At 46.5% G+C, this 25,647-nt stretch overlaps 1 protein-coding gene across 1 annotated transcript in view; it reads right to left on the reverse strand.

The window, feature by feature from the left end:
• Window positions 1–613: 613 nt before the first annotated feature.
• The window catches only part of LOC108798945 (A disintegrin and metalloproteinase with thrombospondin motifs 2-like), a gene marked incomplete at its 3' end in the record, with an annotated part of 345,605 nt that continues 320,571 nt past the window's right edge, over window positions 614–25,647 (reverse strand). Inside the window, exons 16-17 of the mRNA XM_018570755.1 lie at window positions 3,207–3,287; window positions 614–789 (exon numbers count right to left, since the gene is read on the reverse strand). Of these exons, the coding sequence (XP_018426257.1) occupies window positions 614–789; window positions 3,207–3,287 (257 nt within the window). The remainder of the gene's footprint in view (window positions 790–3,206; window positions 3,288–25,647) is intronic.

The raw sequence follows: 25,647 nt of genomic DNA on the forward strand, positions 1-25,647 counted from the left end.
TGGCTCCCACTTAGAATAACCACAATGCATTTCTGGGGCAAACCCCCTTCCTCAGAGCTTAACCTATTTATTAAACTATCAATCTATGTATTACTTGCCTTGATGTCAAATGGAGTGGAGTGATGTTTAACCAGTTGACATCCGCGGTGTTAAACCCCCTTCCCATCCAGGCCATTTTTCAGTATTCAGCGCTGCGGTACTTTGACTGACATTTATTTTTGGGGACAGATAGAGCTTTCTTTTGGTGGTATTTATTCACCACTGGGGTTTTTATTTTTTACTATATTAAGGAAAAATTACCGAAATTTAAAAAAAAAAAACAGTTTCCCCTATATTAAATGATAAAACATGTATTATTACCCAATTTTTTGGTAAAATATAAAAGACGGGGTCACATAAGGTATCATATTGGAGGTCTGTTTTTACCTATTATTTTTTGCATTTTAATTACTATAAAATAAAGATATATATTTTTCTATACTTAGTTGTTTGGATTTGTCATATAGTACCTAAAAACCCCCGTCTTTGCTATCTGTTTTGTATCAATTTTCTAGGGGTGTGGTGCCTATTACTCAGGTCTTGGCCACAACTTTTGTGTTTCCACTGTACAAACCATATACCAACTTACAAGGACGGCAATTGGATATCGCAAAGGCCCGATGGTCTGAAGTGTTTCTCGGTTGTCATTATTACGATAATCCCATTCAATACCCATTTTCACAAATACTTTTGAATCCTGATGATTTTCATAATTTAAGATTAATTTTCCAGTTGCTTGATTTCGGATAGCTAGACAAAAGGAAATACAAATATATGACCACAAATTTTAAATATTAATTTATGCATAAATACCTAGCTAGTAGCATCAGATGCATTCATTCATAACATAATACAATGCATAAACATCATGAGTGGGCCCATGGCAAAGCCTATACCACACTAATGAGTTCCTACAATCTGCAAAACAGTTTAACTACCTCCGGGCCGGCCGTAGTAAAAAAACGGCCGGCCAGGAGCTCTCTCGATCTGAGCGGGCGTCTCTAGACGTCCGCTCAGACAAACAAATCAGAAAATAGTTTTACAATTTAAAATTAGTTTGCTTGCAACTTTTAGATAATTATAAATGTAGGCTGATGCGTCTGTCATACGTATATATCCTGCCATATCATGAATCCTCTGCTGTGCCCTCCAACATTGCATGCTTTCTTTCACAGTGCAAGCACCAAAAAAGTATCCACTTTATAGGCTCTGGTATCCTGTGCACCTGCAGGGATGTGCCAAGAACATCGACATGCATCTTGATTGTTTTACCTATCTTTTTAAGAACAATTTTGACACAGATTTTCTGTTGAAATGCTTGTTAGTTTATGTGTTTTTTGCATTTTACACTACGTACCTAATTTAAATCGCTAACCTCACTTGCCCTAACCCTGATAGTAGTCTGCCTGTCCTGACCTTGGTTGTGCTTTCTGACTAAATATGTGTTCCTTGTTGTGGTTTTGACTCTTGTTACCCCCGACCACCAGAAGATTCAGGTATTCCCACAAGCTGCAGGATCCTGTTTCCATTTTGCTGGTGCGTCTGAGCATCCTCCACCCTTTTTTTCTCACCCTGGATCAAACCTGGGATTCTTAAAACTTCTTCCCTGTCCAAGTATTTATTACTGCCCTACAACAAACATGAATCTAGTGAAGTCAGGACATTGGATTGGGATAGATGTTCTGGGACAGTAATTTAACTCAGGTTGACTTCACAACTATGCATTGTGGTAATGTGGGTGTTACTGCAACACACATTACATGCATTAGTGCATTGTAATGCCATTCATTTTCAATGGAACCCTGATGTACCCTAAATGTATGAAAATACACTGCCATGTGTTGTAGTGTGCTGCATTGGAAAAATAAGTGGAGAGCATTTTTTTTGTCTGTTCTGCTGTGTTAGCAGCCCATTCAAATAAATGTGCTTCTGTAACACAATGCAAGGTAACATGTGATATAACCCTTATATGTTAATGCTAAGCACCACAATGGATAGGAGTATAGGTGGCCTAAAAGTCAACATGACAGTCAGACATATAACATTTTCAGAAGAAAAGATGAGAAGCATGCATACTTCTCTCAGTGTAGATTTTCTTTAAGTTAGATACAGTATAGACATGGAGTGATCTTTTAAAGACTACAGTGTGCTGAAAGTTTTTTTTTTCCATGATGTTTACAGCCTATTCATGATGATAGGTAATCACTGCAAAATGTCCACATACATTTTCATCAATATTGCTAACACTGTAACCATCCAAAATTATATGTATGTATATGTGAAAAGTGGGACTTTTTAAAATTACTTTATTACGTTTTAGTATTTTATACATATTTACTGTGTATTCTCTATTTATTACTATCATAGGGTAGCTGTCAAACCCTATATGTCATAGCAGTGACAGGTCCTCCTTATGGAGAAATCAGGGATCCCCGTGCCACTAACTAGACATGTGCACTGGCAAAAAAATTGTTTTGTTTTTATACAGATTTTTCGTTAATACGTGTTTCAGGATTTGGGTCCAAAAGTCAAATCGTTTCAGGATTCGGATTTGGACAAAATCTGAATTTTCCTTAGCGGTAGTATGTACGAATTTTCATTATGGATGCATATTCGTACCCCAATTGATACCAGACCCTTTTTGTATTCATTTGCATTTGTTATTTCTGTCATTCTGAAATTCTAGCACTATTGCAAGCAGACCAAGGACAAATAAAACCCAATCTGCTTCTACACTTGGCAGCAGTACAGTGATTTCAAAAGCTCTGAACCTCCTCCACTCTTGATCATTTTCCTTGCCTCCTCTGGGCTCGGCTGTATGCTTGGCCGCCTATTTATTATTAGGTGGCTGTACAGCCAATCACATTATCTCTGCAGTAACACAGACCATGGACATGATTAAAAGAAAACTATGATACACTATTCTGCCATTGCATAGCTACGGTGGTGTAAGTGCAAGGGTCATTCCCATCATTAGATCAGTAACCAGTAACCCAGCGTGATTACCAATCAAATCTTCCTAATCCCTCACAGCATTTCACAGGCATCTAAAGCAATAGTAACTTGATAAAAGTTTGTTTGTTCCTTCAAAACTATTCAACACTTAAAATGTTTTGACTGGAGAACGACTTTATCTGCTGGAACTCACAAAATACCTTTGTACTTACCAAAATAGTGAGGAGATGAATCAGTTTCCTGAATATGCAAATGGCGGGCAGAAGCTGGTATTTCAAATACCCGAATGTAACCTTTTAGGAATAAAAAGTAAATTGTAATACACATTGTAAAAAAAAATTGCAGATGAAAGTAGAACAATAGTCAAAAATCAAAAACATAATACAGCATAACAAGATATAGTATGTAGTGTTAATCATATTTACTAAGTTGCTTAAAAATGTTGCAGCACTCACCGCCGAAGGAGCCATTGTATATGAACTAGAGCTCTGCTACCTGTTTTGCCAGCCACCGACCCCTCTTTCCCAGCTCCAGCAACAACGACACTCCAGAACAGGCTCGAGTTGTAGGGTCTTTTTAGCAGTTATTGCAAATTAGCAACTAGGAGAGAGTGTTAGGGTTGTCGGATACCCGAGTAACATTTTAGAGGACTATGTCTTCTCCCTTAGCAATAGCTTGAAACAGTAGCATGAGGTCCTATAGGAGTGACCAGTAACATGTAGTAGCACCAGAGAACAACCAGGAATAGCCCAGGACTTTCAGAGAGAGAGAGAGAGAGAGAGGGAACTGTCACAGGACTTGTTGTGCACCAACTGGCTTCTCTTCTGTATAGTACCTGAGATTAGGGTGAGGGATCTCTTACAGGGTCCAGACAGTAGCTCTCACCAGCTCCTCTGCGACACTCTTCCATAAGCAGATTCCACCTCTAGCCCAGCTTCCATCAGGTTCCTTTCCAGTAGCATTTAAGTTCTCTGGGACCCCAGTATCTGCCACATGCTGAGGCCTAGACCAGACATCCTCTAGTATCTTAGGCCTCTAGGCCCCCAGCATCTGCCACATGCTGAGGCCTGGGGCAGGCATCCTGTAGCACACATACCTCCTCTCAGGGAGGGCCCCGGGGGAGAGAGAGAGTTCTGGAAGGTGTCCCCAAATCTTTTATCACCTTTCTTCAGCCATACCTCTGAGCCCAGCTCAGAGATTGGTCAGAGTCAGATGCATAGTCACAGTCTGAGGATGGATCCTTCCTCAGTGTATGCTGAGTCCCCAACCCAGCAGTAGGGGAAAACAATCAATCCACCAGACTCAGAGAATCCAGCAGAACTCAGAGCAATCAGCATCCAGACTGATTACAGTCCAGATATACACTAAATGTATTAGTGACACAGCAAAGGGTGCTACAATGTCAATAAGGTACCTTTGAGCTCTATATCAGCAAGGCTCTAACCCCACTTCCTATATTCAGGTGGCAATGGCTGCAGTTCATTAATCATAAAGGCAGCAGCATTGCTATTATTGCATTGGCTATGTTCCCTAGAACTACAGCTTAGACAGTGATATCATGGTGTGCTGTGCTTTAATCCTAGTCATCACTGATAAGCAAGCTCCTTGCTTGCCAGTCAATGGTAGACCAAGCCTAGCTCCACTTATCCCCACCTGCAAGACCACACCTAGCCCTGCCTGGCCCCACCCACTAAACCACACCTAGCCCTGCCCTCTGTCTCCCACTAACACATTCCAGTCAATCAGGCTATTGCACAGCATGATGGAAAATTACGTTTTGTATGAAACTAGCAGGGTAGTTATATATGACGTTTCTATAGGACTTGTGTCAATGGGCTTTGGGCTTGCCAATGCCATCAATTTGAGGAGCTTCAAAGATCATTGCCAACCCATTGATTGCATTTTAATCAGAGTTGTTTATTCTGAATGTATCTTGTATTGTCTTGTTTTGTACTCTAAACTGTAATGTCTTCCTTAAGGTGGCCATACACTTTACAACCATCGCAAGACCTTAGTCTTGCGATGGTTGTAAAGTAATTTTAAAAACGTACGATCTGCCCATCTTGGACAGGCAGATCGTACTTGCGATCATCGCAAGCCCGCCCCCCTGAGGGGCGGGCTTCCGATGACTGCAATGCTGAATGGGCAGTGTGCGCGTGCGCACACCGGCCCGTTCAGCATTTGTCTCCCGAGCATCATTCAAACCAGCCGAAAATCGTACGATTTTCGGCTGGTTTTCTAGCATGCTCCTTAGACAAAAGACGCGCGACCGTACGGTAGAAACGGTCGCACGTCTTCATTCACACTGCACGATTCTCGTAAGATCGCAGGATTTCCCGCGATTCTCGTACGAGAATCGCGCTGTGTATGGGCATCTTTATATTGTAAAGCGCTGCACAAACTGTTGGCGCTATATAAATCCTGTATAATAACAATAAGTGATTATATACTACCTGTGTACTAAGTGATTTCCTTTTGTAAGTGGGTTAGCAGTACTTTAAAAAAGGGTTATTTGAAGGTATACATGCAGGGCTGCCATCAGGTGGGTAAGGTTAGTACTAATGTGAGAGGGGGGGTAGTGGGGCACAGGTTCCAACCAAGCAATTTTTACTATAGATTAATATTTACAGAGAAATTCGTACAGTCCCGGCCCCCTCCTGTACAATTGGCATGTTCCTGTGTACGTGCAGGAAGATATTTCCCCCCCCCCAAAGAGCAGAGCTTTCTTTTAGAAGGCTGAAGCACAGAGCAAGGCAGAAGCAGAGCACAGCTGCTGGAGTGGAAAGGTAACTGTTTTAAAGCAGCTGCAGATGGGTGGGGGAGTTGAGTGGCAGACGGACCATTTGCAGAGACACGCACTGGGAACCATTTGCAGAGACACTCTGTGGGTCTTTACTTTTGTAATGAAAGAGGACAGCAGCCTTGAGCTGAATAGGGGCCCGACACTGGAGTGGGGGGATCTTTGCCAGCATCAGACCCCTATTCAGCCTTGGGCATCGGTTGCTGTCCGGCTTGCATGTCGCAACCGCTGGGTGCCGAGAGCTGATTTAATTGCAGATAGCATATGTGCCCCACGGTCCAACGCCGCCCACAATCCTGAATACCGCAACCGCCGGGTGCCGATGCCATCCGCAATTAAATCAGCTCTCGGCGCCCGGCAGGTGCGGAATACAGCAGGGGCTGACTGGCAGCTTTTAGCCCAGGGGGCAAGTACAACCCAGAGTGCAGCAACTTGGCCCCCCTCCCGCTCTGCCTGCCACTTTTGCCACCCATGTAATGCTAGTGTGAATGGTCGGGTGATGTGAGGACTCACTAGTAAGTCCATGAAAGGGGTGACTGGCTGGGGGATGGTGTTCTCCTCCCACTGGGCTCCCTACATGGTTCTGGCCTTACTCCGCTCCATGTCTGGTACTTAGGCACTCTCACCCACTATAGACCGCCGCTGGCTGTCCATGCTTCTGGGCTGTGAGCTGTGGGAGGATAGTGGGAGGAGCCGGACAGTGTCAAAGTCAGTGTTCCATAATTTTTCTTGACCCTGTACATTTTCTAGCCGTGTCATCTGAATCAGCTGTATTCATGACCCCCTCTCTTCATGACATGCACACTTGGAAGAGACGCGGCAGATACAGTTATGGGTTGAGGAAAATTATAGCACACCAGTAGTGGAGGGATGCCTCGTCAGTTCTGTGCACGTGCATGACTGCTGCGACCCTGGTTGTTCTGCCACTAACTCCAAGCTGTAGAGGGACTATAAATCTCAGCACATTATACAGCAATGCAGAATAATACCACCAGCTATAGAGGACTATAAATCTCAGAAATACATTGTACAGCAATGCAAAATGGCATTGGCTATAGAGAACTACAATTCCCAGCAATACCATTATACAGCAATGCAGAATGGCATCAGCTATAGAGGACTACAAGTCCCAGCAATACATATTACAGCAATGCAGAATAACATGAAGCTACATACTCTGTGTTGCCACCTGATGTCTCCAGGCTCTCAGGAGGTTCTGTGGGCTCTCAGGTGGCCAGTGTGAGCTCTCAGCTGGGCTGTGCTGGCTCTCACCAGGGGTCCAGAGAGTTCACAGGTGCGTGTGGGTGCAGCAGTGGTGGCTCCCTAAGTAGGCTCTCAGGTGGCCAATGCGGACTGTCAGGTGGTCAGTGCAGGCTCTCTGTTGGTCAGGGCGGGATCTGTGGTGGCCAGTGGGGGCTCCCTGATAATTAGTGGGGTCTCTGTGGTAGCTCCCATGTGGGTAGTGGGGGCTCCACTGTGGCCAGAGGGGGCTCTCTGGTGGTTAGTGGGGGCTCTGTGGTGCCTCCCTGGTGGATAGTGAGGGCTCCCTGGTGTAGGGTGACCATTCGTCCCCGATTTCTGGGGACAGTCCTCGGATTGAGGAGACTGTCCCCAGACAAATTATGTCCCGGAAATGTCCCTGGGAACATAAAATAAAACATATATTATTTTTTTAATACTTAGCTGATCCCTGGATCCACCAACATGCACAGCCTCCCATCTCCCACGCTGTCAGAAGCTGCATACAGAGCGTGCTGGTTACTACTTAAACTGGCGCGCTGTATGCAGTTTCTGAGAAGATACACTATTACCGTAGCGGGGAAGCCGGCTGCGTATTTTCCATAGCTCCCGTTACGCTAATAGCGTAACTTCTCAGAAGCTGCATACAGAGCGTGTTGGTTACTGTTTAAACCAGCGGGCGCTGTAGAAGATAGGCTTCTGAGAAGATGCGCTATTAGCATAGCGGGGAAGCCGGCGGCGTACTTTGCATAGCTCCCGCTATGCTAATAGCATATCTTCTCTGGTTTAAATAGTAACCGGCACACTCTGTATGCAGCTTCTGACAGCGCGGGAGATGGGAGGCTGCACTTGTCGGTGGATCTAGGGATCAGGTGAGTATTAAAAAATTATATTTTGTATTTTATGTTTAAAAATGTTGTCACCTTACCCTGGTGGTCAGTGGGGGCTCCCTGGACTCTTGTTGTGGGGGGTCTGCTGTGGCCACAGCTGCAGTGGCTCCCTCCCCACACCTCTCTGCCACCTGCACCCGGCCAGCCCGCATCAGTTGCGGCTCTGTAATTAGCGGCCACTCGCTCCTCAAGGGGGTCCTCGGGAGGCCCCAGTGGGCAGCCCTCTACAATGCCTGATTAGAGGGCCACGTCTGCCTGATCCAGCCAGCCTTGCGCGGCCCTCTAATCAGACATTGTAGAGGGCCGCCCGCTGAGGCCTCCTGAGGCCCCCCTTGAGGAGCGAGCGGCCGCCAATTACAGAGCCACATCTAAAGCGTGCGCCGTGTGCAGAGGCGGCGGGCGGGGGTGTCAATGATGGGCCCCCTGACGGCCACGGGCCCTCAGGCAGTGCCCTACTGCCCGAATGGTCAGTCTGGCCCTGGATACAAAGCAGCAACATACTACAAGATAGAGAGTGAATACAGGGTTGCGGATACTTAAGGATGAAAAGTATTACAAAGTTGCAAGAACTTTGGGATGGAGAGCAATTACAAGTAGTTACAAGCTTCAGGATGGAGAGTGGTTTCAACTGCTGTCTGCTAGCATGTTCATTGCACTAACACTGGGAAAATAAATCCCACGGCTTAAACTGACACAGAAGGCGGGGCTGGAGCCGGTTTTGAGGAAAGGCAAGTAAATTACAGTACCCCCCTACAAAGAACCCACTCCGTGTGTTGATGATTTGGCTGGTTTATGAGAATACTGAAGATGGAATTTTTTAACAAGTTTAGGTGCATGTACATTGGAGGCAACTTCCCAAGAATTTTCCTGAGGGCCATAAGATTTCCAGTGTATCAAATACTGTAGCTTGTTTCTGTGCAACCTAGAATCAATAATATCTTGCACCTCACATTCTTCTTGTCGATCTACAATAACAGGTGGAGGAGGTGGCGGTGAATGATTCGGGAAGTTATTTTGTTTGTACAACTTTAACCTCTTGCCGTCCGCCCGTAGTAAAAAAACGGACGGACGGCACTGCTGCATTTGCGGGTTGCCGTCTCCAGACAGCAATTATTTTCTGCTCGCGCGCGCCCCCTAGCGGGCACGCACGGGCAGAAAAGACCCGACCATTAAACACACCCGTTACCGGGTGTTTGACATATAGGCGATCAGCGGGTCCATAGCCCGCCGATCGCCTATATGTGCTCGTTCGCGGCTCCCATCCCCCCCCCCCCCGCGCCCGCTCGGCGCTTCCGGTTTTTTTTTTTTTTTTTTTTTTCCCCCTGACCCCTCACCTTGATTCCCGGGATCCGCTGCCCCATCTTGGATCCCGGGACCGGCTCCGAGGGCGTCAGGAGGAGGAGGACGGGAGATCAGCTCCTTGCTGATCCCCGTCCGGGCTGTGAATGCAGAAGTGATGTGTGTTACATCACTTCCGCATTCACCTGTCAGTCATCTGGAGAGAGAAGAAGCTGATAAAGCAGATCTCTGCTTTATCAGCTTCTTTTGGGGTCCATAGGTGATATTAGGGGTCCTAGAGACCCCTAATATCTCCATAAAGAGGACCTGTCAGTGTGCCTTTGCTATTATATAGGGGGTTGTTATCCCCCTATATAATAGCAATAACAATAAGTGCAAAAAAAAAAATATAAATAAAAAAAAAGAAAAGTAACACATAAAAAAATAAAATAAAATAAAAGCCACATATAAAAAAAGGGGAAAAAACCCCCCCAAAATGTTTAACTCCCCCACCCCCACGTTTACGCGCCTATAAACGTAAATACGCGTCCGGTGCCCCAGCGCGCAAAAATTACAATTGCGCTACACATGTTACATATCGCCGCGAACGTCGCAGTGAGAGCAATCATTTTAGGGCCATCAATCACTGATAACACTAAACTGATGAGCGGTAACAGCTTTTAAAGCGTCGCCTATGGCCAATTTTGGGTATTATCGTTTTTTGAGGTTTCGCGCACGCAATTTTAAGGCTTGACATGTTTGGTGTCTTTTTACCCGACGTGACCCCGTCTTTTATATTTTACCAAAAAATTGGGCAATAATAAATGTTTTATCATTTAATATAGGGGAAACTGTTTTTTTTTTTAAAAATTCAGTAATTTTCCTTAATATAGTAAAAAAAATAAAAACCACAGTGGTGAATAAATACCACCAAAAGAAAGCTCTATCTGTCCCCAAAAAAGGGTATAAAATTCATTTCAGTACAGCGCTGCATGACGGAATAAATGTCAGTCAAAGTACCGCAGCGCTGAATACTGAAAAATGGCCTGGATGGGAAGGGGGTTTAACACCGCGGATGTCAACTGGTTAATCAGCACATGTGAAATGTAGAGTGATACTTAAGGTCATCTGGTAACTTCAGCCGGACTGCAGATTGGTTTATAATAGCTTGTATAGGGAATGGACCCAAGAACAGAGCACTCAATTTTTTAGAAGGCGTTCTAAGATTTAAATATTTGGTAGAAAGCCAGACCAAATCTCCAATCTGATAAGGTAGTGGTACCCTTCATCTGAGATCATAATAGCATTTTTGTCTGATTTGAGCATTTCTAATATTCCTTTTGAGTTCTTCATGGACTCTGTGTAAATAATTATCTGTGGCAGGGTTATTGGGTGGAATTAGATGAGCTGGCAGAAAAGTTGGATGGAATCTATAATTTGAAAAGAAGGGCATTTGGTTAGTAGTACAACTAAGGGAGCTGTTGTAGGAAAATTCTGCTAAGGAGAGTAATTGATCCCAATCATCTTGAAGGTGAGTGCAGTAACAACGCAGATACTGCTCCAAGAAACAATTAATTATTTCTGCTTGCCCGTTTGTTTGCGGGTGATAAGCAGTTGAGAGGCAATGGTCAACATGGAATTCTAGACAGAGTGCTCTTCAAATATGTGAGATTCATTGTGATCCCCTATCTGAAGTACTGTGGCTTGAGACCCCATGCAATTTAACCTCCCGGACGGTCTGATTATCTCAGGGTTTTTTTCTCTTCTTTTACTTTTACATTTCCCGCCGGTTCCGCCCACTGTGATGCGGGTGCTCCCAAGGGACGGAACCCGGAGGACAGATGCATCGGCCGGAGGACACAGCGGGGCTCATGGACAAGGTAAGTGATGCAGTGTAATCCCGAGTGTGGCTCGGGGTTACCACTTTTGGTACTGAAAATTAACCCAGAGCCACACTCTGGATTACCGCCAGGAAGTTTAAAAGAGAACTATGGGGTACGTGTTTTTCCCCATAGTTCTCTTAAGGGTCACGGGAGGACATATACTAACCTCCTCCCGTGACCCAAAGCTCAGTATATTGCGAGCTACAACTCTCGATATACTGAGACCGCCCCAGCCGGGACGGATCCTGACAATGCTGTCGAGATCCACCCAGCTGCGTGAATGACAGCTGGCTCTGCCTATCGAGGGGCAGAGCCAGCTGTGCCTGCCCCCTCCCCCATCCATTCCTCCACTCACCGCTGGAGGATAGGGGCGGGGAGGGGGAATCCCTGTGGCTCTCTGTAAGAAGATGATCGAGAAGTGAGCGAGCGACGGTATGCGTTCGGTCACTTTCAAATCTATTGAGGCAATATGTGAGCGTATATATATATATACATAAATATATACATAAATATATACAGGGCTCAAAATTTCAAGTCGGCGACGTACACTGTACGTCGTCAGTCACAAAGGGGTTAAAAAGGGAAAATGTACCCTGTTGATAAATATAAACTTTTTATGTCATATGCAATAAAACCGCGTTTATTGCCAATATTGATCACAGACCAGTGACTTTCTTACAAGATATATGTATTCAAGTGGTACTCCTGATCCGCAGTTGAGATCCTGTTATACTCATCACTTCTGCATTCACAGCACGGAGGGAGATCAGCAAGGAGCTGATCTCCCTTCTCCTCCTGACGCCCTCCCGGGCTGCAGATGGGCTAGCGGATCCCGGGATTGAAGGTGAGGGGTCAGGGGGGGCGGCACTCGAGGGGGGCGGGCGGAAAAAATCACGCCATACAACCTATCGGCGGATATAGAGCCGCTGATCGGTTGTATGTGAAACAGCCATTAACGGCTGTAAAAACCAGCGGGTCTTTCCTGCCCGAGCAGGAACAAAAATGCTGTCTGGAGACGGCAACACGCTGATGCGAGACAGAATGGTAGTCTTGAGTCATTCTTTGAAAGGGCACAAACTAAGCAGGAATTAACATAATTCTGAACAGTATTGCACATCTGGGACCACCAAAAGTGCTGGCAGAGTAGGTTGAGGGTTTTTGTGATACCAGGGTGTCCTGCAAGGGGTGGATCATGTGCCAATCGTAAGATCTATCCTTGTAAAGACAATCAAATAATGTGTCATCCTTATACAGGATGAAGAGGGGGCTTGAAGATTCCTTCTGAGATAAGACAGCACCAAAGGCAGTATGTGATGCATCCACTTCGAGCATGTATTGTTGTCAGGGTACCATGCACAGGCGTCCTCACACCACATGCAGGTACCCACGCAGGATGACCAAATGAATATGCCCACACTGGATAGGGTTATATGCACACAGTTTATTTGTAACCAGCCAGGTCGTTAACAGGAGGGCAGTGCGGTACAGGAACAGGATCCAAAAAGAGTGGTCAGGTAACAAGCCGGGTCAGTGACAGGTTTGCAGATAGGTAGCAGGGTTCGGGTTCCAAGGCACAGGACATGGGAGTCAGTCAGGTGCAGGCAAAGCAATACTGAGCCAGCTTCCTGACTGCAGGGAGGGCCTAAATACCCTCCCAGGAAGTACCAGGTGATGGAATGATCACTCACAGCTGGGGCACACCCACAGGTGAGTACTGGAGCTGCAGATCCCAGCACCACTCAGTGGTGGTCTCGTCCCTGACAGTTCCTGGCTGCTGGAGACACCCGCAGGTGAGCACAGGAACTGCAGGACCTGGCTCCAACGCCACCTGGGGGTGCTCTGGATCCTCACAGTACCCCCCTCAAGGAGCGGACTCCGGACGCTCCCACAAAGTCCATCCGCATCCCCAAAGTCCAAGGGCACGGAAAGCCTGCAAGGCCGCCAAGTCCACCATATGCCCCAGGGCCAAAGTTCAGGGACTGGCCGAGCCCCCCCCCCGCCAGGGTCAGGCATCAGGCCGAGCAGTCCACCACCCGGATCCGGCGGAAGTCTCCACAGGCCAGCAGAAGACCCAACAGAAAGGCCATGGGTACCAGGGTTCCGCAGGGCACACACCCCAGCACTGAGGAGCCTGGGTTTCAGCGGGCAGACCACCACAATGAAACAAGGGGGATGTCACTAGGACCGACAGCGCGTTCAAAGCTGTGGCCACCCGACCCAGGTCACCACATACTTCAGGGAACGTAGTGAGACCCTTTGGAAGCAAGGGGTGTTCAAATGGAACTCCCCTGTTCCCCAGGATATCACCACTACCAGGCCCGGGCTTGCGCACATGATCACCCCACTTGAGGTAGATGTCCCAATCCCCAGGTCCCTCGGCTGCAAGGGGCATCATCTCGGCACCAGGACTAGAAGCAAAGAGCTGGGCAGCAGGCACCAGATCAGCGGAGGCGAAGAGCTGGGCAGCAGGCACCAGATCAGCGGAGGCGAAGAGCTGGGCAGCAGGCACCGGATCAGCGGAGGCGAAGAGCTGGGCATCAGGTACAGGATCATCAGGGACCAGGAGCCCGGCATCAAGCACAGGATCGTCAGAGACCAGGAGCCTGGCATCAGGCACAGGATCGTCAGAGACCAGGAGCCGGGCATTAGGCGCAGGATCGTCAGAGACCAGGAGCTGGGCAGCAGGCACGGGATCATCGGGGTTGATATGGGGATTCAGGACATGCGGTATCCTCCAAAACTATAGCGGAGGCCAGAGGGCAAGGAGTCTTAAGAAATGGGCGAAGACCCCACTGGCTTGAATGGGCAAGTCTGTCCAAAAGGTGAAGGGAACCCCTCGGGATAGCATGGAGGGCCGTGTGTAAGGGAAGTCCAAGGGAGGAAGGGCCTTGTGCCGGGGTAGGCTGCCTTGAAGTTGACTGTAAAGCAAGCTCGAGTGGCCCAGAAGCCGAAGCAGGCCTCAGGTCGTCCGGAACATGATCGGCTGGAACATGATCGGCTGGAACCGGATCGTCCCGAACGGGAACGAGATCGCCTGGAACCGGATCAGAGGCGGCTGGAACTGGAGCGGCTGGGACTGGAACCTGATCGTCTCCAACAGGAACGGGATCGTCTCTAACAGGGACGGGAGGCGGCTGGACTGGAACAGGAGGCGGCAGGACTGGAACGAACCCTGAGTATCTAAAATGGTCATCCACAGTCTCATCCTCAGAGCAGTCACTCCAATCCTCATCATCCGAACAATTGGTCCATTCTTCGAGCCTTTCAGCTTCTGACCGATACTCGGCTAAGAGACATGCGGGTTCTTGCTGGGCTGCATTGGGAACAGGTGTAACTTAATGGCAGACAGGCCCTGTTGCTACGGGAAACTGGGAGCGGATTTGTTCATCAGGAATAACAAAAGTCCCTGCGGTTGTCATGGGCAACATTGTTAACCCCAATCGGGCTTTGGAAAGGGGGCTAGACTGCCTAGAACATATGTCAGACCACCTCAGGAGCAGGGGTTGGGCAAAGGTTCCCACACAGACCCCCTGGTCAATAAGGGACTGAACCGCCTCAATACATTCCAACAAGGTCTCCCGTGAACATTCAGAGTAATATCCAATTAACCCAGTAGGATCGTCCTCTAATAACCACACCAGCGACATAACCTGTGTCAAGGTAAATGGAGGTGAGAAGTCATCACCGCCATCACCACTCAGAGCTAGTTCGCTACATATAGTGATTAAGGGTTGGATATCCTCAAAAGGACAACCAGTCTGATCCATAAAACCGTGAGCCCTCCGGATGTATTCCAACAGGTGTGCTCTGGGGAAGCCATGAAACAACTGACGGCAGTGCTGCGGCTCCTCGGATACCAGGAGCGCATAATAATATATCCCCTCGAGATCCATCTCGACAGTAGCAAGGGAAAACAAAAAAAACCCAAAAGCCTGCAGGTCCCTGTGTGGTCAATTTGGTCGGTGGGGTTCAGTATTCTGTCAGGGTACAATGCACAGGCGTCCTCACACCACATGCAGGTACCCACACAGGATGACCAAATTAATATGCCAACACTGGATAGGGTTATATGCACACAGTTTATTTGTACACAGCAAGCAAAACTACAAACCCCATCAACCCCCCCACAGGTTTAGCAGTGAAACAACAAAAACCACGGTTGGAACAAACACACCTACAGCCAGGGGGAACAGCAACAAGGAGGGGTAACAGGACTGCAGATAGACAGCAGGCCTCAGGATACAGGAAGAGTGGTCAGGTAACAAGCCAGGTCGTTAACAGGAGGGCAGCGCGGTACAGGAACAGGATCCAAGAAGAGTGGTCAGGTAACAAGCCGGGTCAGTGACAGGCTTTCAGGGTTCAGGTTCCAAGGCACAGGACATGGGAGTCAGTCAGGTGCAGGCGACGCAATACTGAGCCAGCTTCCTGACTGCAGGGAGGGCCTAAATACCCTCCCAGGAAGTACCAGGTGATGGAATGATCACTCACACCTGGGGCACAACCACAGGTGAGTACTGAAGCTGCAGGTCCCAGCACCACCCAGTGGTGGTCTGGTCCCTGACAGTTCCTGGCTGCTGGAGACACCCGCAGGCGAGCACAGGAACTGCAGGACCTGGCTCCAGCGCAACCTGGGGGTGCTCTGGATCCTGACAATTGTAGAGTAGGATCAGGTAAATTAAGTATTGGGGCAGTAGTGAAACACAATTTCAGTACATCAAAAGCATGTTGTGCCTGGGAGTTCCAACAAAATTTTGATTTAGAACTTCTGTAGAAGAAACAAATTCCGTAGAAGTTGTAAAACCCTAAGAATCGCTGCACAGCCTTTCTGGTATGTGGTCATGGCCAGTTCAAAATGCATTCTATCTTACCTTGATCCATTTGAATCCCTTTATCCAAAACAATTTTACACCAAAAAAGGAATGGTTTTGCCTTCAAAAATGCACGTTTCAAGCCTAACGTAGAGCTTTTGTACGCAAAGGCTTGATAGTATGCACCTCACATGTTTACGGTGCTCTGACAGACTGTTGGAATAATTAAGTATGTCATTGAGATAAATCACAATGCACAAGTCCAGCAAATCTCTGAAGATATTGTTAATGAAATATTGGAATGTTGCAGGGATGTTACAGAGCTCAAAGGGCATTACCAAGTTTTCAAATAACCCATATCAGGTGCGGAAAGCTGTCCATTCATCACCTGCTCTTATACGGATGAGATTAAATGCACCTTTTAAAACAAGTTGTGTGTAAATCTTTGCAGTTTGTAACTTTTCCAGTAAATCATGGGGTTAATGGAAAAAAAAAGTGTGTGGGGTACCGGGGTTCCCGTGCTAATGGGGACAAGGGCCTCTTCCCCACAAGCCCTGGGGCATTGGTTGTGAGGGTGCAGGCAGGGTGCGTATTCACATCAGGGTACCCCTTTAATAAAGAGGCACCCAGATGTGCCCCCCCCCCTTGTGAATGTGTAAGGGATACTTGTACCCCTACCCATTTAATAAAGGGTTAAATAGAATTGTAAAAAATGAGGCCAGACTTTTTTAAAAATCCTTCATTTGGAAAAACAACAAAAGACAAGTTTTTGACGTCTTTTATTTAAAAAAAAAATTGATCCACCCACCTAATCCAGGGTCAATCACGATGTCCAGCATTGTACGCGATGGCGACAACTCAACAAAAAAAAAATAAAACAATAAAAAGTAAATAGAAATAATTTTGACAAAAACAACGACCACCATCCCGTCCGCTCGTGGTGAATTCCCGCCGCATAATGTCATTTTGATTGGACAGATGCCGGCAACATATAAACAATTGGGTGGAGCTAGCAGTGACAGCTAGCTCCGCCAAACTGTTTACAGTTGTAGGGCATCTGACAGGTGAGACATGATAAGTCATCTTAGAGAGAGTACTGGGCACTGATTGGGCAAAGTCTTGCCCTTGACCTGTGGTCAGATGCAAGGCTTTAGCCATTCAGGGCTTCACTATTGTGCAGTGCCGAACACACGAACTGCCGATGTTCGAGCCCATCACTAGTAGAAATATAACAAGTTTCTAAACTGTATTTGTCACAGTTCAGCTGCAGACTTGCAGCTGAGCTGTTACTTGTAGTTCTACAAGGATATGCATACCTCTTACCCATGGTACTGCAGACATGTAGGGCTGTGCTGGTGCTTGTAGTCCTCCAGACATGCGCTCTAAACCTGACTCACACTTGCACCTGTCTGCAAGCTTTAGGCGTCGGCCGACCTTTCCTGCTGTTTCTTATGCAGCTTCTCAGCCAATCAGTGCAGTCTGCTTGTAGCCAATCCTGTGGATCCTCTCTCTTCCTGTCTCTATTTAAACTCAGGGCAGCGAACGGCTCGCTGCCCGAGCAACCCTTTCCTAAGCTAGTTGCCGAGTCCCCCATTTGTGCTTTACCGTGAATTCCTGGAAGTTTTCCCGTGTACCGAACCTTTGGCTTGTCCTTGGAAATCCCTGTCTACTGGCTGCCCAGTGCTCTCTTTTGTCCTTGGAAATCCCTGTCTACCGGCTGCCCTGTGCTTCCCTTTTGTCCTTGGAAATCCCTGTCTACAGGCTGCCCTCTGCTTCCCTTTTGTCCTTGGAAATCCCTGTCTACAGTCTACGCTGTACTTCGCTTGGTCCCTGGAAGTCTTCAGCCTGTTCCTAACCTTTGATTTGTACCCTGTACCTGTTAGGTGAGTTGGGTGGACCTAGGGATTGTGACCTGGGGTCAGCACGCAGCCAAGCCCATCTCCACCATCAGGAGCTCTGGCGAATACCGTCTGGCTCTTAGATTCCACATCCTGGGGAACCCCTGCCACCTACTCAGCATCCCATGCCACCTACTCCGCATTGAAGCACCCTGCCTTGTATTTGAACTTCCAGATTTAGCTGACTTCCACTGCCTCATTCAGTTCCCCTGCTTGTACTCCAGCTCTGGGAGGCTTCAGCCTACACTGCTTGGACCCTTTTCTCTGAGGGTCCCTGCCAGTGTAGTGGAAAGGGTCCACATACCGGACTCCAGTTTATACCTATGAGTTCCGATCCATGACAGTATTGTAACTGGAATTTTAAACTTAAAGGGTCCCAAAGGAAAATAGGGTTGTGTAGTTGGAGCCAAGGTAATCCTAGAATTACAGAGAAATGTGGGGAAGTAATGACATCAAAGCTTAAATATCCTGTATGGTTACATTCTGTAATTACTAATAATGGTTGTGTTTGCTGAGTGAATGGCCCAGATACGCATAGAAACAAGATTGAGTTTCTCAAGTTTAGGACGTTTTTTTATTAGCAACAATATGTGTGGCAATACAATTTCCACAGGCTCCAGTGTCCACCATTAGAGGGAAATTAAATAATTAGTTGTGGAGAGATTAGTGTTTATAAATTTACAAATAGCTTTGACAGACCGCTGTTCCTTTTCTTGAGTAGAGGACAATACCCCACAGTACATGCAGAGATGTTGATTCCTCCTTCTCAATTTTTCTGCCTGAGTGAGAGGGCCACATACTGCACAACCTTCCATGGGAAATTCTATAACAGTGATGAAGGATCCTTGTGGAAATGAACTGATATCAGATGCTTTTTCTGCTCGACTTTCTCTTAGTCTCCTGTCTATATATATAGAAAGTTGGATAAGCGCAGTGTAGGAGATAGTTCTGTTCTGGCAAGCTCATCTTTTACAGCTTCTAAGAGTCCCAATCTGAACTGATTCCTTACACTGATGTAATTCCATTCAGTTTGTTGCCCAGCGTTTAAATTCTGCAGGTCTTTTACTTTGTTTTAAAGAACGTACAGTATAACATTTTCTGCAGACAGTTGTTTGCTGGGATCATCATATAACTAGGACATTGTCGAACAAAAGTTACTGAAAGAGTCAAGTATAGCATCATCCTTTTCAAGAAATGTGTTTGCCCAAGCCTGAGGCTCTCCCCTTAAATAAGATATGGTGGTACAACTTTCAGTCTGTCTGTAGAGTAGGTTCTTGGTTTAAGGTTGAACATCAGTTTACATGCGTATATAAACGTAGTTAGTCAGGTTGAAAAAAGACACGTCCATTGAGTTCAACCTATAGAGCTATGAAGAAAAAAAGAGAGACGAAAAACCTAAACAGCACGCTATGCCCACAATTACCCACTGTTGATCTGGAGGAAGGCAAAAAAAAAACCCTATAAAAGCATGGTTCAATTTGCTCCACCAGGGGGAAAAAATTCCTTCCTGATCCCATAAGGCAATCGGATATTCCCTGGATCAACAATCTCCGATGCCTAATATACCTATAAGAACTCAATATTCAGTAATGTTCTGTGCATTTAAGAATACATGCAGATGTTTTTTAAAACAATTAACTGATCTAGCTAGAACTAGCTCCTGGGGGAGCCTATTCCACATTTTCACAGCTCTAACTGTGAAGAATCCTTTCCAGACTTTCTCTAGTTCCACAACATCCTTTGTGTGACCTGGTGCCCAAAACTGAACTGCATATTCCAGATTAGGTCTTTCTAATGTTTTGTACAGGGGCAGGATTATGTCTCTATCCCTGGAGGGAGTCTATACCTCTTTTAATACAAGAAAGTATTTTGCTTGCTTTAGAAACTGCGGCTTGACATTGTATGCTATTATTGAGTCTATGATCTACCAGAACACCCAGATCTTTCTCCATCATTGACTCCCCCAAACATACTCCCCTTAGAGTGTATGACGCATGCATGTTTTTAGTCCCCAAGTGCATAACTTTACATTTGTCAACATTAAACCTCATTTGCAAAATAGATGCCCAATCATACAGTGCATTCAGATCTGCTTGTAAGTTCGAGACATCCTGTAAGGACTGTATTCCACTACATAATTTGGTGTCATCTGCAAACACAGAAATAGTACTTTTAATCCCCAACTCTATGTCATTTATAAATCGATTAAACAGTAAGGGGCCCAACACTCACGGAAATGTTTCCTATCACTGGAAAAGGTATCAGGGGGACTAGTCTTGGGCTTAGGTGGTTCACTCTTCGGTGATGTGATCTGTTGGTAAGGTTCTGTGTACTAAAAAGCCTAAGGTTCTGGTTTTTGAGTTGTAACTCAGTAACCTTTTGAGTAAGGGAATCCACTCTCTGATTTATTATCACCATAGGAGCTGTGACATCAGCTGGATCCATCTTTTCTTTTGGTTAGTGCAATATGTAACAATCAAACTATCATAAGGTACTTAATTGGATTTCTGCTGTTGATGTATGGCATATAATGCAATGCATTAGCAAGTTCTTATAGGACATAAAACTGTATTACTCCATACAAGGTACTGTAAGTAGGATTCAGCAGTAGTTTAGCAAAAGTTATATAGTCTCTGTGGGTATGCACAACACAAGTCTTAACAATCAGTGGCCTAGTAACATAATGAAGGTGTGTTACGCAGGATCCTGCGTTCAAAACAAAGAGTCTTTTCCCTTGAGTCTAATACAACTAAAGAATGTCCTTCAACATTAAGAGTTCCTGCGACAGACAAAAGTAATAGTGAGGAAATGTATACTTGCGGTTGAGATGGTTAAAGCTAGTGTCACACTTAGTGGGATGAACACAGAGGAATTTTTAGGGTCCAATGATGGAAGCTATGCTGATGAGTGAAGATAGTTGCTGCAAGATACTGGTCAGAAGCAGGGACTTGCAATAAGGTCTGTGCTAGGTGAGACATTCCGCCTGCCCACCTCGCCCCCAGCCTGCCCCCAACCTGGTCACTAAGCTATGTGTGGTGGAGGGAGGGAGAAGGGTGGAGACAGGGAGAAGTCTTCCTGTTCCTCACTTGCTCGTCACAGGGGAGGCATCCAGAGAGATGTCCTCAGTGTTTTGTTGTTGTTTTTTTTGATTGGACAGCTTGGACCAATGGTGCTTTGCAATTTGTCCAAACCATCCACAGAGCTCAAGTCTCTAACACATAAGTAGAGGATGTAATTAACAGGCAGGTTACACAGCATGGAGGCTTTCCTTGTTGTGTAATCTGTTAGGAACCGGTCTGAATGGAGAAAAAGTTGTCAGTTTCAGACTTTGAATGTTCAGTTGAGCCGAAGTGCAGAAGGAGTTCGACTCAGCCGATCCAACATCTGGATCGGCTGAGCCGAAGCTTCGGCAGGTCACTTGCTGCCATTCGCCACTATTCAAATAGGGGCCGAACGGCAGTTAGTGAATAGCCGAATGCTCGGTACCGAGCAGAATAGCAAATAGTGAAAAAAGTAGAAATAAAAAGTTGAATCAATATTTAAAAAAATTTAAATAAATATTACATTTTAAAAAAATAAAAGATTTTCTAAAAAAGGAAACATTTCAAAACAATAGGGCAGAGCTATCAGTGACAGCTAGCTCCGCCCAACTGCTTCCTATTGGCTGGCACCTGCTAGAGTCTTCTGACTAACAACTAGGCAGAAGTTATTATGGTTTCATGCAACCCATTTCTGCACAGCCCATCTGAGTCTCAGGTTGGTGGGTAAGGGCTGCACCTCCCTCCCTCCCAGCTCCTCTTGCCTGCTCCTGCTGCTGGTGCCTGTACACCTGGCCTCTTCTGCCGATGGACTGGCCGGAAGCGGCGTGATGTCACTTCCAGCCGGTCCGAGATCAGAATGTTGGTGGCACTGATGGGGCCCCAGCCTTCTCCGAAGCCGCTGGATCGGCAATGATGGAGCCCGGCGCTGCTAGGGCCAGGGCTCCTCCGGCACTGCGGGGGGCCTAGCCGCCTCCTCCTCACCTGTCACCATCAGCCGATACCCATGTAAGGGTCCCAGGCGGGCCCCCCAGGCTGCCTGGGCCCCTTACATGAGTATCGGCCGTGCCCCCCTGATGGCGGCCCTGCATGTATGTAGAAGACAATCTAACTGTGCACATATGAGATCACCTCACAACAGAGTTGTGATGGTGTTGAGTCTTTATAGCAAAAACTAGATAAGACTGAAGCTAGTTGTAAGCTGATTGTGGGTGTGTGCTATAAACGCTCGGACATAAGGGAATGTAAAATATGATTTTTACATCATATTATTTTGTCTTGAAGATATAGGGTGGAAGTTCAAAAGAGAAAATTGCTTCTGTTTTTGCATGAAGCTCCAAAATGTGTTTAATTGCAAAATGATTACACGATAAATGGCATAAATCAAAATATAAAAATAGTTATGTTGTAAATGTAAGTTCTAGTGTAAAGTTTAGTGTGTGTCTTCATTGTGTCCATATGTAAGAGTGCTCTAGAATGTGAGACTAGGTCCCTTTTTCCTTTGTGAGAATGTCCCACCCATCTGCCATGAATAGCCTTTTTAAAACATGAGATATGGTACCTCACAGCTGAAATCTGCAACTCTTAAGATCACTAGTAGGAGAAAGAGGGATGGGGGGGGGGGAGAGGAATGCCACCACCTTTCTCCTTGCCTTAACTATAAGTTAAAATGCATTCGACTATCATTTAAATCATATAATGTCAATCATATCACTATTTATACATAATTCAATGTTCTTTCTTATATGAATAACTTAAATCAATAAATATTAGTGTGAAGAGATATCATTCATAGTTTGTAAACTCTTCATAAACTACGATTTAGAATATTCTGCAAAGCGACCCTCACACTATCTTCCTCAGTAATTAGGAATGTGGGAGGTTCTAGCCATCTCTCCCATCATGATTGATGAATAACATATGTGCAGCAAATAACTTCTAATATTGTGTAAAACAATATTATGCCGAGCTAATAATCATACACATCTAATACAATTAAACATATATAAATGGGGGCGTGGTTTGATGGCTGCCTGAACCAGCCGCATTACCAGAGGGCTCCGACCGGGACCATCTAAATAGACAGCCTAACGGCCACTTATAGCAGCCGACATGGGCAAATTCGGATCCCGCAGGTCAGCCAAGTCTCAGCAGACCTTACAGCAAAAAAAACAAAAAACGGCCAAAACGATCAAGTCGTTTTTTGACTCGAGCGAGCCGCAGGGGTCTGTGTCTCATAAAATAGCGCTGCCGGCCTCACCTCGAGAAGGGCTGAAGGCCACGTCGGGACGAGAGGGATCAGACCCAAGTTATGTATCACTTATATGCTACTTTAATAAAAATTGTCAATTATAAAAAAAAAACATATATAAATGAATCACATATATGAGCCTTCAAACAAATAAGGCATAAAAAAAGCTCAGTGCAGTGACATCAGAAGCTCTGCCCTACGTACGTTACGTCAAAACACGTGACTTCATCAGGGGTCTGGAGCTACTGATGTCTTGAAGCCTATTTAACAGAAAAGGAAACTACCGTAAAAGGCAGTAAACCAGGTGCACTTCCTCTACCATATATATGGAAATAGCACCATCAGCAAAAACAACACAGGCCATGGGGCTTCAAAGAACCTGCTTTAAAAATCCATTGGGTTTCTTTTTTTGCTAACTGATGTTTCCAATTCCCCCCTCTCCAGTGTCTATACACCTTTTCTATTTCCCAGAATATATCTTATACAAAATCTTACCTCAGCTCACCGGCATCACACTGTGCACCGCACCGGGGCTGGCTTCTCCCTTGACGGTGTCCATGGATAAATTCCTGGCGAAACGGCGCACCGGACCGCGAGGTAGAGGCACACCTATATGCAGCAATCCGCCTCAAAGATGGCCGCGTTGGTTGATCGCCCGGGCTTTAGTGGATCCTCGGATGAAGATCTGCCCGCATCCACTGACCATGGCTTGATCGCAGCAGAGGTGGCAAAGCTGTTACGACCCACCATTCAAGATGCGGTGCACAAAGCGGTCTCAAAGGGCATACAATCCCTGAGAAATGGCATCCTGAATCAGGCCCAAAGAATAACCGAGGCCGAATCTCGCATTGTCCAGCTGGAAGACAAAACAGAGACAACCTCCACCCAACTCTCCTCGGCACAACGCCGGGTACAATATCTTATGGACCGGATTGACAACCTGGAAAACCGGTCCAGGCGGAACAACCTGAGGATTGTAGGCCTTCCGGAATCCCCTCCATGCTGCCAACTATCTGCGCTCACAATCTTCCAGAACTGCTGGGCCTCCCTGCTCCCTGCAAGGTTGAGCAGTCACATCGAGTAGGCCCTCCGACCACCGAACGCAAGACACCTAGACTGGTCATTGTTCGCTTTTTAGACTACACTGACCGTCAAGCAGTTCTACAGGCCTACCGAGCTTCACCTAGAGGAACACCGGCTTCTCATCTTCGCGGATTACTCCGCAGATGTCACCAGAAAACGGAAGGCATTCGGAAAGGTCTGCGCCGCCCTGTACCAACAGAAGATCCGTTTTACGCTCGCCTACCCGGCTACTCTTCGCTTCCAATCTTCAGATGGAGCACAGCAAGCGTTCCAAGATCCTGCAGCGGCGCTCTCATTCCTGGAAGGCATGGCGACTACAACGGCATCCAAGACAGGCCTCGGTTCCCCACGGGCCCACCGCTTTACAATGCCGGCTAGAAAGGCCCCAACTCGCCTTACCATGACCCCCACGGATTCGCCGTGAACCCTCGATGGTGACGGGAGGGCCCCGTCCTTGCTTCACCCATCCTTGCGGCAGTGCAGACCACCACCAACCGTTTCTTGATCCTTTGATACCTACGGGCCTATACGGAGTTCTGTATCCCTCGGCTGCATTGATATATGGTAACGACTCAGTCATACCAGTAAGTACTGCAGATTCTCTGTTATCATCTGCCATATCTCTTTGGCTTGCTACCATGCCTCAGAAGTGATACAGGCTGTGCTAGCATAGACCACGTTATCCCGGTCTTTCCCCGTTGTAATGTGGGTTTTCAATTTCAATCTCCTTTTTGGTTGAGGGTACCCCCTGTTCGGTTACACACATCTCCCCTGTGACCTTAATGCCCAGGAGCCAATACCCTAATTCCCTGGCTTAGCGGAGCTGCCAAGAAAGCTCTGCCCCGCTCTCAAGGAAGAAAGCGAAGTCACGCAACGATTAATGCACGTTTTGATTATTGTTTTTTTTTTCTCTTTTTGATGTTTATGTTACTGCTTTTACCTTTTGGCTCTGTTGGCCACAAGTTGAGTGCACTCATGCTCCAGAGGTGGACACGGGAACGTAACTATCTTCAGTCATTCACCCTCTCTGTATTCTTTATAACCATGTTCCCTAACCTGGTTCTGTGTTCCCCAACCAATCGCACCTTCTTAGTTGCTGGTTTACCCTGTGAAGTCCTGCTAAGGCTGCTCAAAGAGTCATGTCTGAACATGTGCGATCCCGTACTGATAGTAATGCATATTTTTGCTTGTCATGTTTTTGGTGTACTTATGTCTCGCGATATCCGAGTGATCTCCTGGAATACTAATGGGTTACGCTCCCCAGCTAAACGCATGATGGTGCTCCGTCACCTTAAAAAATTGAAGCCAGACATAGTTCTGCTACAAGAGACCCACCTCCCTCAGGAAAATGTGAAACGTTTGCGTAAGCTGTGGGTGGGCGAAGTAGTGAGTTCCCCTGCAGTGGGTCGGAAAGGGGGGGTGGCCATTCTATTCCACAATTCCCTTGATTACAGCATAGTGCACACGGAGAAGGATTCGGAGGGC

This window comes from Nanorana parkeri, unplaced genomic scaffold (assembly GCF_000935625.1).
Source record: "Nanorana parkeri isolate BGI_ZX_2015 unplaced genomic scaffold, ASM93562v1 scaffold1591, whole genome shotgun sequence".
In the NCBI taxonomy this organism is placed as follows: Eukaryota; Metazoa; Chordata; class Amphibia; order Anura; family Dicroglossidae; genus Nanorana; species Nanorana parkeri.